Source organism: Notolepis coatsorum (assembly GCF_963971535.1).
Source record: "Notolepis coatsorum genome assembly, chromosome: 13".
In the NCBI taxonomy this organism is placed as follows: Eukaryota; Metazoa; Chordata; class Actinopteri; order Aulopiformes; family Paralepididae; genus Notolepis; species Notolepis coatsorum.
In genome coordinates, this window is record NC_140177.1 from 39741757 (window position 1) to 39754405 (window position 12649).

General features: G+C 42.9%; 1 protein-coding gene across 3 annotated transcripts in view; it reads left to right on the forward strand.

The window, feature by feature from the left end:
- LOC311239687 (ceramide synthase 2-like) overlaps nucleotides 1-11124 on the forward strand; it is a 149170-nt gene extending 138046 nt beyond the window's left edge. For all 3 annotated transcript variants that reach the window (XM_084328092.1, XM_084328091.1, XM_084328093.1), the window contains exons 9-11: nucleotides 4773-4882; nucleotides 7070-7226; nucleotides 8406-11124. In XM_084328092.1, the coding sequence (XP_084184218.1) occupies nucleotides 4773-4882; nucleotides 7070-7226; nucleotides 8406-8621 (483 nt within the window). In that variant the 3' untranslated portion in view covers nucleotides 8622-11124. The remainder of the gene's footprint in view (nucleotides 1-4772; nucleotides 4883-7069; nucleotides 7227-8405) is intronic.
- Nucleotides 11125-12649: the final 1525 nt, after the last annotated feature.

A 12649-nucleotide genomic window follows, 5' to 3' on the forward strand; every position in this document is an offset into this window, starting at 1 on the left:
AACGTAGGAAACAAGATGGGGGCCTCGCAATCCCTGATTTTAAGCTTTATTTCTGGTCCTTTTCACTGAGACCTCTGATGTGCTGGCTAGACCCTGTAGATGCTGTATCTTGGCGCTCCTTAGAAGCGGCGGCGGTCTCACCGCTAAGATTGCAGGATGTGGTGTACTCCACTGTCCCTATTTCGAAATGCCGACTGAGGTATGGACCGATCATAACTCACGTGATCCAGACGTGGCGTAATGTACAGAAGTCGTGTGGGGTTAAATGCCCATGGCACCTGGACTCTCCAATTTTTAATAACCAGCAATTACTTGTTGGGCACAAGCCGGTTAATATTCCTCAATGGCAAAGGAGGGGGGTTCATACTCTGGAGGATATTTATGATAAGAACGGCCTCTGTGCGTTTCAGGACTTAAGATAATTTTATGATCTTCCCTTCTTTCTTTACCTTCAACTAAGGTCAGCGCTGAGGGCGCATGGCGTGCCGTGGGCTCAAGCTTTGCAACCACACCCCTTCCTCAGGCTCATAGTGGACAGGACGACCTCCAGAGGGTTTGTCTCAGACTTTTATACGCTCTTAATTCAGTCCACGTATAAAGATGTATCATTGGATACAATCTGGCGTGTGGATATCCCGGAGTTGGACCCTGAGTTTGACTGGGATGATGTTTGGGCAAATGTGGCATTGTCTTCCCGCAACCCCAATCACCAGCAAATTAATTTTAATTATATTCATAGGACCTATCTTACACCTAGGAAGCTATTTGCTATGGGACTGATAACCGACTCTCGGTGCACTTTGGCACTTATATGCATATGTATTGGGATTGCCCACCAGTGGCCCGCTTCTGGAGGTCAATAGCGGACAAACTTTCAGATCTGTGTGGCTTAACTATCCCATTCACAGCTGTTACGCTACTCCTGAACGATATAACAACACTACCCGCGTCCGTACAACTGAAAAGGGTTGTCCTAGCGGGCGTCACAGCGGCGAAGAAGCTAATAGCAATGAGATGGAAGGAGCCTGAGAAGCTCACAGTGATTAACTGGTCCCTAACACTGTTGGATGTGATTTATCTTGAGATATCCACGGCGCGGGTGATTGGGGTGGGGCAGGCTGGGATTGACCTATGGTTCGCAGCAGCTGAGAAGGTTAGGACCGCCGTGTGCGGCTGAGCGGGGTTGGGGTGCTTGTTCGGGGGAGTCCGGCGGTCTCGTGGGAGGGGGAGGAGGAAATGTCTTGTCTGTCTTGTCTTTTGTGATGTCTTGAATTTAACTAGGGATTTTATTGGGGGGCAGCTATTTAGCTAGTTCTTAGCTATTTGGTCATCTATTAGATAGTACCCCTGGAATTTTGATTTTAAAATTTAAAAAGGTTGAACTCTGTTTCTTTTCTTTTTGTCTTTATAATTTATAAATTGTTATATTCTGTATTATTATTGTTTTTTTTATTTTCCTGTGAAGTTCTGTGTATTGTGATTGTGATTAATGTGTTGTCTTGTTTCATGTAAGTAATAATAAAAATAATTTGATCAAAAAAAAAGATTATCATTGGGGGGAGGTCCCCGGTTTGAGACCGGGCGGAAACATGCTTTTTGTTCACATTTGTGGCTTTGGATAAAAGTGTCAGCTAAGTGTTCTGCCGTCCCTGTCAAAAGGGAGGGGATTTAACCCTTTCATCTGTACTGTGGCACCGCTGTGATTAGAAGGATGACGGTCACACTGGCTGCTACTGTTAGGAAGAGATTCCAGAAGACACATCTGCATTTGAGTCACTGAGCCAGAAGGGAAAGCAAATCTAATCTAATCTTTCCTGGAGGACGGGGCCTGGACTTTCTGAGGGGAATACACTCTCTCTGTGCTGGCCTCCCGTCTGAAGGGAAGGTCTGCTTCCACGTTGCCAAGATGTTCAACCACCAACCAAATTCAAACCTTCCTGTCCTTGCAGTCTGCCATGCTGCAGTCTGACGTTATCCAGGCGAACGTTAACTTCATTCAAGCGAGGCATTGCAATCAATACAGCTGTTTGGCAAAGCACCAGCCGCCTCCCCCATTCCTTTGTTGTTGCTTGTGGCTGTTTCTCAGGTGGCGTATTAGATTGGTCGTGTTGAACGCAGCTCTGTTCTTTCCTCCATGCGGAACGTCCGCCTTGCAAACATTGCAACTGGCTATTGGACTGGCTTCGGTTTCCATTTTAAAATGCTTCCAAACTTCTGACATTTTGTCTAGCTGCTCCGAGTCATCAGGTGGACATAACCTGCCGGTGTTGCGGGAGCGATGCGTTGTAAGCTTGTAGGTCTGCTATTTTTGGCATACGTCACTGTCGTGCGACGGTGTAAATCAGGGCTATTCAACTAAATTGTTCAGGGGGCCACATTGTCAGAAACCCAAGGGGCCAGGGGCCGGACTGCCACGGCGCCTCCCCGTGCTATGAATATATGTACACTCAGGGGTGTAAAGTACTTGAGTAATTGTACTTCGTTACAATACTTAAGTACTGTTTTGGGGGATTTGTACTTTACTCGAGTATTATTAGGTTTGTATACTTTGTACTTTTACTCCATTACATTTCAGAGAAAAAATACATACTTTTTACTCCTTACATTTAAAATGCAGACCTACAAAGTACAAAGTACAAATCTCACAGGTCCAACCATTTAATTAGTATATTTTAATTGTTTATCTGGCCGAACTAACGTTAACGTTATTAATCCTGCGACCGCAGGTAAACAGCCAATCAAATCCCCATCAATGGAAAATGAACCCGCCCATACCCATGCTGATTGGTCCTTGTGCAACACTAGAAAGCAGGGATCTTTGATTAAACACCTGCTATCAGAAGAATAGACAGTCAGATCCGCATTATGCTGTGGTTAATATTGTGATATTATTCAGGGTACTCCAGTATTCTGTCTTCTGTCTGTCTTCAGCATTGTCTATCGCAGTGTATGCTTGGTTTCATTCCAGCCTTGCCTAAACACCAGCTGATGATTTCACTAATTGGCTCACCTCTTCAACTAACTCACCTGGTGCAATGTATAGTTAAAATGAAAACTTGGCCCACGATGGAATGAATTTGAGACCCCTGGTCTATCCCTTTCAAAAAAAAATTTACTTTTACTTTTTAGTACTTAAGTACATTTAAAAGTAGGACTTTTTTACTTTTACTCAAGTGTGTTTTTAGCCAGATACTTTGACTTTTACTTGAGTCAGATTTTGAGACGGTACCCATACTTTCACTTAAGTATAATTTCTGGGTACTTTTTACACCCCTAACTTGACACAACACGCAACCACATTTTCACAACTTTTATTTAACTACATTGCAAAAGTAGTATACTTTTCAAAAAAAGTGCTTCATTTATGTGCCACATCTGCAACATCTCCTGCAAAAAGTGCTTCATTTATGACTGTGCAACAACTGCAACATCTCCTCTTCAACATTTCAATATAAAAATAAAATAAAAAACAAACAAGTGCATGATGTGCATCTGAACATTCTAACATCAACACTTGAACAAAAAAACACATTTATAGTGCAGCTGAGCTTATGAAAAAGTGCTTCATGTCTGTGCAACAACAGCAAATCACAGCATCTTATTAGCACTTATTGTCCACTCTTAACTCTCAAACATCAGGGGGGTGGGGGGCAAACAGGCCTAGCCTACATACACACATCTAATGAGAGCGATTGCACTTCTTTGACTGGGCAATGGCAGAGAAAGAGGGTTCATAGGAAGTGAGGGCTACCCGCAAACAGTGATGCAAATGCTCATTTGTCAAGGAGGCACGGTTGCTTGTTTTAATGGCATTCATGTGAGAGAAACTGGATTCACAGGTGTATGTTGAGCCAAACATTGTTAGCACAGATATTGCCAGCGTTTTTATTTTGGGGAATGTCTTGACATGAATACACTTTATCCAAAATGTTGTGGTGGATTCATTCTCAAGTGCTTGCTTCAGAGCAGATGATGCTTGCTTGCATGTCAATTATTTCAAGTTGCAGGAGACCTTCATCAATGTGAAGTGATGCAAGGAACTCTTGTCCTTTTGTGGAAATAGCAGCTACATTGGCAAATGGGTTGCTCACAAAATGCATCAATTCTCTGGACATGTCACATTCATCAAATCGACTTGCAAAGTTTTCCCTCAATTTATCAATGAAATCTGTCATTAATTGAGTGACTTTTGGCTCAATTGTGCGTGTTAACGTTGACATGAAAAGAAAAAAGTAAAAAAATAAAAATAAAAAAAATATTATCATGTAATCTTTGGCGGGCCGGTCAGAATCATCCCGCCGGCCGGATCTGGCCCGCGGGCCGCCAGTTGAATAGCCCTGGTGTAAATCAAAGGAAATGCGTTTGTTTTGGCAAATTCTTCTGCTCTGTGCGACAATAAATAAATGAATGATCATATGTAATTTAAAACCAAAACTAAGGCCTCAGTATGAGTTTAAGACGTGAACATGGTCATGTTTGTTGAATAAAAAATGTACTCCCGATTCCCCCCCCCCCCCGATCTTCTGAAAATCATGTGATCGGCCCTGTCCTTGCTGTCTGCCAAGATGTTAAACCACGACACTGTATTATTACAATGTAGATCAATTCAACCCTTCCTGTCCTTGCAGTCTGCCAAGATGTTCAACCACGACACTGTATTATTGCAATGTAGATCAATTCAACCCTTCCTGTCCTTGCAGTCTGCCAAGATGTTCAACCACGACACTGTATTATTGCAATGTAGATCAATTCAACCCTTCCTGTCCTTGCAGTCTGCCAAGATGTTCAATTACGGCACCGGCTGGAGGAAGACGTGTGACTCCCTGTTCGTTGTGTTCGCTGTCGTCTTCCTGGTGACACGACTGCTGATTTTTCCCAGCAGGTGAGCGCTGGTCTTGTGTGGTTCTGCTGAGTGACGATACAGTACTTACACATGGCACACGCTGCTACTTCCCAAGGAAACTATAAAAGAAGGAAGGGTCATCACGTCACTGTGTAGCGCGTGAACTCACTTTGTTGCCAAGTGTGGAAACGTTCAGTTCGGCCGACATCGAGTTGAATGGGACCAGCCATTTCCTGGTTTATGATCCGTCATTTAAACAGGTTGTTACTTTTGCATTAACATTTGCATTTAGTCATTTAGCTGACACTTTTATCCCAAGCGACTTACAAATTGTAAACGAAAAGCATGTTTCTGCCCGGTTTCGAACCGGGGACCTTTGGCCTTTGCGTGTGAGGCGAACATGATGAATGAATGAATGAATGAAAACTTTATTTAACAGATTGCAGAATGGGTACAATACAGTACGGCTCAATACACACAATTGTTAAGGTGATGCAGACCTGAGAAAGACGTTTGTCTTGTTTACATCAGGGTCCCCCATTTTCAATTCATATAGACATTTATGACATACACAACATACATGACATTTATGGCATAGGGACATATAGGTATTTAGTACTGATACATTTGTGACATAAACGGTATTCAAATATACAGTACTGTTACCCCTAGATCCTGACAGAGTATATACATATGATGGGGAGGGGACTGTACATTAGGAGGGGGTGGGTGGGTGGGAGAGAAATATACATACGGCGGGGAGGGAATATATACATGCGGTGGGCAGGAGACTGTCTATTAGGAGGTGGTGGGGGTTTTGGGCATTTACGGTGGCCAGTTTCCAATTGCAGCCTCCCGTAGGTGCTCTTTAAGAGCGGTTTTGAATGTGGGTAGGGATTCACATTCCTTTACAGCTTTGGGTAGGGCGTTCCACATTGATGTGGCATAATTGCGAAACGTGTTTAGTCCCTTGTTTGAGCCGAATCTGGGTTTAACATGATTTGTTGAGCTTCCTCTGGTGTAGTGGTTGTGGTATTCACTGACCTTTGGGAAGTATTTTGACATGTACATGGGTACCTTAGTCGTATAGTGTATCTTGTAGACCAGGCCCATTGCAAGTTGCTGTAGTACTCTGTCGTCTACTCTAAGCCATCCTAGGTTGTCAAAGTGGGCAGGGGTGAGGTGGGTTCTGGGGGTAAGGTCAAGTAGTAGTCTGACCAGTTTGTTTTGTGATGTTTGTAATCTTGTTTTAAGCGCCTTTGAGGTGCTTTGGTACCATGAGGTGCACGCATAGTCGTAGTACCCTTGAATGAGTGCTCCTGCCAGAGTCTTCAGGGTATTCTTGTTTACCAGAGAGGAGATCCGGTACAAGAATCTAGTTCGTTGGTTGACTTTTTTATTACATTGGATGCCATTTTGTCACAGGAAAGATTTGCCTCTAGGATGGAACCCAGGTAGGTAATTTCGTCTTTCCTTGTGACAATATTGTCACCCACTGTAACTGAGAAGCCGTCGGTCTTGCTGAGTTTGTTATTTGAACCACTACACTACAGAAACATAACATGTCAGAATCATCTGCAATTTATTGCATTGTTAACTAGCTAACATTTGATATGGTTTTAGTTCATTAGTTATATTATAAATATTCTAAAATCATTAAGTCTGCTTTAGGCATCTGTCTTTCTCTCTGACATGGATTAATTCACTTTTAGCCAAAAAATCGTTGTTTTTTACTTCCATTTATACGTCCTCTAGTGTATATATATATGTATATATTATATATATATATATATATATATATATATATATATATATATATATATATATATATATATATATATATATATATATATATATATATATATATATACACTGACTAGAGGACGTATAAATGGAAGTAAAAAAACAACGATTTTTAGGCTAAAAGTGAATTAATCCATGTCAGAGAGAAAGACAGATGCCTAAAGCAGACTTAATGATTTTAGAATATTTATAATATATATATATATGTGTATATGTATATCTATATGTATATATACAGGTATAGTAGATGTATGTGTGTATACCTACGAGGCCCAGTCTCAATCTCAAGGTATTTTTGTTATACAATGTCAGTTGCTGTTTAATGGCAATAACGTTAAAATAGATAACTAAACTTCCTCTAAAAGGTTTTATTTCTCCGATTTCTTTCCCGAAGTAACCAGAAGGTCTCTTGTGTGTCTCTAGGATCATCTACACCACCTGGGTTCTCTCCATGGAGGTCTTCCAACCTTTCGCCGGCTACTACTTCTTCAACGTGCTGCTGATGGTCCTGCAGGCGCTCCACGTCTTCTGGGCCGGGCTGGTTCTGCGCATGGCCTACAAGTTCCTCTTCCTGGGGAAGGTGAGGACCCACCTTGAGGCTGCGATCAGTGTCGAGACAACCCTTCATTCTTTCCTCACACGTTATTAACTATGGTGATTGTGGCTGCAATTCTGAATGGTCACAGCTGACCTGCAGAAAAGGCACAATGCTCATATTTAACATGTTCTCAGTGTTGAGACAACCCCTCATTCTGTAAGAACAATGTACATACCATAAATCCTCAAATATAGGACGGGTCTTCTATTTACCTCAGCTGCAAAGAGCACCAGGCCTTTATTAGAGAGAGGCTTATATAAGAGGCAGGCCTTAATTTCTAAAAATGACACTCATGGACATAATCCCTTCATTTTCAGACTTTTATTGCATTATTATTATTATTTTTTTTTAATACGTACATTGTCTGTCTACATTTATTTAGACTAGCATTGGTATTAAAATATTGAGTGCAGTTGAGTAATTGTGGGATTAACGTAATTCACACACTGAAGTTGGAACTGTCTATACTAGGTTGCTGGGTCCGGGGACGGTTTAGCGTGTGGTACCTTCTCGACTTCCTCAGTCGAATCGAGTTGTTGACATGCAGGGAATAGCTTTAGCTGACGCTATCATAGCATCATGATCTGTAATGTGTCAACTGGACAATGCCAGCCTCGTCTGCCAACGCCATATAGATAGCGAACGTTAACGTTTGCAAACGAAGTCAACGTCATCCAGCTGACACCACAGATCTAGATATTATGACAACGTTAGCTAGCGCTAAAGCTAGCGCCAACCAGAGGGAAACGTTAATGTACGGTAGTCAGTGTAGCGGGAGGCAGCACTTGATTTCCATTGGCAAGAGTTTATCTCATTCTATATCACGGCACGAAAAATTTAAAAAATACTTTTTTTTGCGACCTTATATTAGAGACCAGCCTGTGTTCGTCTAAATGCATCAAACCCCCGGCCATTATAAGAGGCCCCTCCTTTATTGGAGGTCCCTCCTCTATTAGAGGATTTACGGTATTTAACATCTTCTCAGTGTTGAGACAACCCCTCATTCTGTAAGAACAATGTACATATTTAACATGTTCTCCGTGTTGAGACAACCCCTCATTCTGTAAGAACAATGCAACACAGGAACAGGCCATTTCCACAACATTTAAAGGCTGTAAGAAAGGCTTCAACAAGGTGTCATCTGGTTCTGTCCCCCCTCAGCTGGACAAGGACGAGCGCAGCGACGAAGAGAGCGAGGCAGCGGATGAAGACGAGGGGGAGGAGGAGGAGGACAGGGGAGGAGAGGAGGAGAAGAACGAAGGAGAGTATTGTTGGGAGAGGAACTCTAAACTGTCCATGTTGTCCAATAGCTGTGTCCTCAACAACCTGTCCAACCACAGGGCCTCCGCGGCCCACAGGATGAGGAAAGCTCAGTGAAACTGATCCAGGGCCAGTTATGATGTCCCACTTAAAGGGATAGTTCACTATTTTCAAGAAGCCTTTTAAAGGTGCTAACATTCAGCCACTGGGTGTCGCACTAGAGCACCAGCATGTCATTTATCCAACCAGGTGCATTCCACGTGGGGAAATGAGAAGTAGGGAGGGGATACATGCAACATTCATTTTGGACCCGCCAACATGTTTTCAATGATCAATAATCTTTTTGGGGGAAAAGCAATACTTTTATTTTACCTTTATAAAAGCTTTGTGGATGTATTATTGTTCTTTTATTTTTTTACTCTACATAGACATTTTATCTATAGCACCTTTAAACGAAGAATTGTGTAGAACATTGTGTTCTGCAACAGGTTCTCAGGGCTGTTTCTTTTGGAGGTGTTAACGATCCGTGGGTCCAGGAGAGAGTGAGTCTACCCTCCAGCTGAAATGTCAACACGGTCTCATCAGAACACATAAATAAAGTACTTAATCGACCGCTGGAAAAAAAGGTACATAATGTACGTCACGTTATATATAAGTAATATATTGATGTTTCGTATCGGCAAAAGTCCTAAAAGAAAAGCGATCGGAAGACACACACCTTTATAGAAACAGTGATAAATTACTATGATGATAGAGTTAGTATAGGGTTATGGTTATGGATAGTTTAACTCTGTAATGGCCATATCCGAGTATAGTCGAGTTATCTCGCCAAAACTGAAGATAAGAGGCCTTGATGACTAATCATGTCGATCAATTTTTTTTTTTTTTATCCACTTTTTCTCCCATTTTCTATATTTTCCTCCCATCCCAATTTCGTATCATCCAATTCAACCCTCCCCTGTCACGAACGCTGTTTCTTGCCTCTCACAAGCCGGCTGCAATGTGGACTAAGTCATACATAGCACAAGTCCCCTCCGGTACTTGAGGTAACAGCAGTCGCATCTTTTCACCTGCGCAGCTCGATCTCTCAGTGGCGAGGAGTAACGCGTGGGAGGCTCACGCTGCCCCCGACACTTCCTGATTCTACTGCGCAGGCGCACCAACCGACCTGTAGGAGTCGCTGTCCACAACGCCCGATCCCCACCCATCAGTTTCCCACCCCCTAATACGGCCAATGTGTATTAGTATGAACGACCAGCTAAACTGAAAGCAATGTGGAGCGCTGGGCTCGAACAGGCGAGCCCGGCGTCTCCAGCATTCGTGGTGAGCGCCTTGCCCACTACGCCACGTAGCCGCCCTATGTCGATCAAGTTTTATGTGTTTTCATTGATTTGTTATCCTTGCTTTCGTCTAGTTATTGTTTTAGCGAACGGTGCTTTAGCGGACGGTGTTTAACCCATTCAGCACCATACCTGAGAAAAGTCGGGTTATCTCGCCATGCGTTGAGCGCCAGAAACCAGAGTATTCTCGGGTTTTGATCCTTTGATATTTTCCTTTGATCCCCGTTCTATACGGTCAGCCGGAGCCATCTAGGTGTCTATGATTCATCTACCTACGTTGGAATTGCAATGCCGATCGAATATCACCAGGTGGCAGTATCGCCTACCTTTTGAACTCTGATAGAAAGGGAACAGGAGAGGCAATGAATGAAATGGACTATCAACACTTGCTCTGAGGAGGAGGAGCTCCTGCAAAGCAATCGCTAGCAGATCTGCTCGCCTCAAAACCTATAGTGTCCCGTAAACACGTGTTAATACATATAATTGAGTAATCACGATCGCCAATGGGATAATTGGAATTATTCTTTTTGGAGTACCTCCTGGCTAAGGTAAGGACCCCCTATGTCTATTTTACAGAACCTGAAACATGTTTCTGTAACGATCACAGTGGCTTACTTTACCGGACATAAACCGAGCATAAACCAAGCCCCCCCCCCCCCCCTTGATGATTTTATGAAGGTACATATGTACATGTTATATACCTTTGATTTGGGAGTATTTGGGGTTTCAGGGAATCAACCAGAACGATTCGAGCTTATTGCATATAATGCGTCCTATCTCGCAATCTATGGAAAAAGACTGGATTATTCCAGAAATAGCGTGTAGCATATAACAAACTACAGTGTGTAGAAATGAGCTGATTAGTCAGTAATGGACTATGAACAATGCCTGAGCCATACTATTGTCTCCATAGCTATAATACAGAACACACGATGGGTCTGCAAACAGTCATTAACGCTGGCGCCAAATAGTGCAGATGGTGAAAGCTAGTGGCCGTGAATGAGTTAACCCTCGAGTCAACCTTAAAAAAAACCACCAACTGTCTCCCTAGTGACCGAAACTGCGATCTCAGTAAAAACATATCTTTTTCATGTATTGTTCCAATTCCAATTTAACCATTTCTTAAATTAGGGTTAGGGTTGGGGTTAGAGTTAGGGTTAGGGTAACCCTAACCTGTCCAGTTCTGCGACTAGGGTGAAAGGTGTGACACTTGTTGTTCATGCGCTTAATAGTGATTGTTTTTAAAAAAACAAACATGGATTATTGTAATGTGAGTCCAAGATGTGATACTGAGCTACTTTTTTGGCATATACATAAAATCTAGCCAACGCTATCCACAAACACACGTTAAAAAAAAAGGGGGGGGGCTTTTTGCCCAGAACTGCGACAAGGGTCAAGGGTCAAGGTAACAGTGTGGTTAAGGTTAAGATTATGGTTAGTTTAAGGTAACAGTGTGGTTATGGTTAGGGTTATGGTTATTTTAAGGTAACAGTGTGGTTAAGGTTATGGTTAGTTTAAGGTAACAGTGTGGTTATGGTTAGTTTAAGGTCTCGGTAGTCTTTAGCAGCCCGCTAACTTTCTATCTCAACATTAAAACAAACAATCATCATAGTATTGCTGTGTTTGTATCAGGGTGGGTGGCTTGGTCTAGTAGTGAGAGCTGTGTTTGTATCGGGGTGGGTGTCTTAGGCTAGTGGTGAGAGCTGTGTTTGTATCAGGGTGGGTGTCTTAGTCTAGTGATGAGAGCTGTGTTTGTATCAGGGTGGATGTCTTAGGCTAGTGGTGAGAGCTGTGTTTGTATCAGGGTGGGTGTCTTAGTCTAGTGATGAGAGCTGTGTTTGTATCAGGGTGGGTGTCTTAGGCTAGTGGTGAGAGCTGTGTTTGTATCAGGGTGGGTGTCTTAGTCTAGTGATGAGAGCTGTGTTTGTATCAGGGTGGATGTCTTAGTCTAGTGGTGAGATCTGTGTTTGTATCGGGGTGGGTGTCTTAGTCTAGTGATGAGAGCTGTGTTTGTATCAGGGTGGATGTCTTAGTCTAGTGGTGAGATCTGTGTTTGTATCAGGGTGGGTGTCTTAGTCTAGTGATGAGAGCTGTGTTTGTATCAGGGTGGGTGGGTGGTTAGTCTAGTGGTGAGAGCTGTGTTTGTATCAGGGTGGATGTCTTAGTCTAGTGGTGAGATCTGTGTTTGTATCGGGGTGGGTGTCTTAGTCTAGAGGTGAGAGCTGTGTTTGTATCAGGGTGGGTGTCCACTGTCTTAGTCTAGTGGTGAGAGCTGTGTTTGTATCAGGGTGGGTGTCTTAGTCTAGAGGTGAGAGCTGTGTTTGTATCAGGGTGGGTGGTTAGTCTAGTGGTGAGAGCTGTGTTTGTATCAGGGTGGGTGTCCACTGTCTTAGTCTAGAGGTGAGAGCTGTGTTTGTAACAGGGTGGGTGTCTTAGTCTAGTGGTAAGAGCACTCACCCTCCACCACAAGCACTGTTAGTTGGACTCCTGATCGCACTGGTTTCTTTTGGACTTTCACCGATACGAAACATAAATGAATATATTACTTATAGCTATAAAATTAAATAACACACATCATGTACCTTTTTCCTGTGGTCGATTTGTACTGCATTTACATATTTCAAGCGAGATCGCGCTGGAAATGTATAGACCTTGTCAGAGGAATTCCGTTGCCAGGGGAACAGGTTGGGCCCAAGTGTACTTCCTGTCAGCTGTCAGACCAGCAGGCACTGTGACAGGAAGTAAACGTTAAGAAACCCGTTCAGAATGTTCTGTTGTCACGTCTGAAAAGGTCTCTCCTACTCG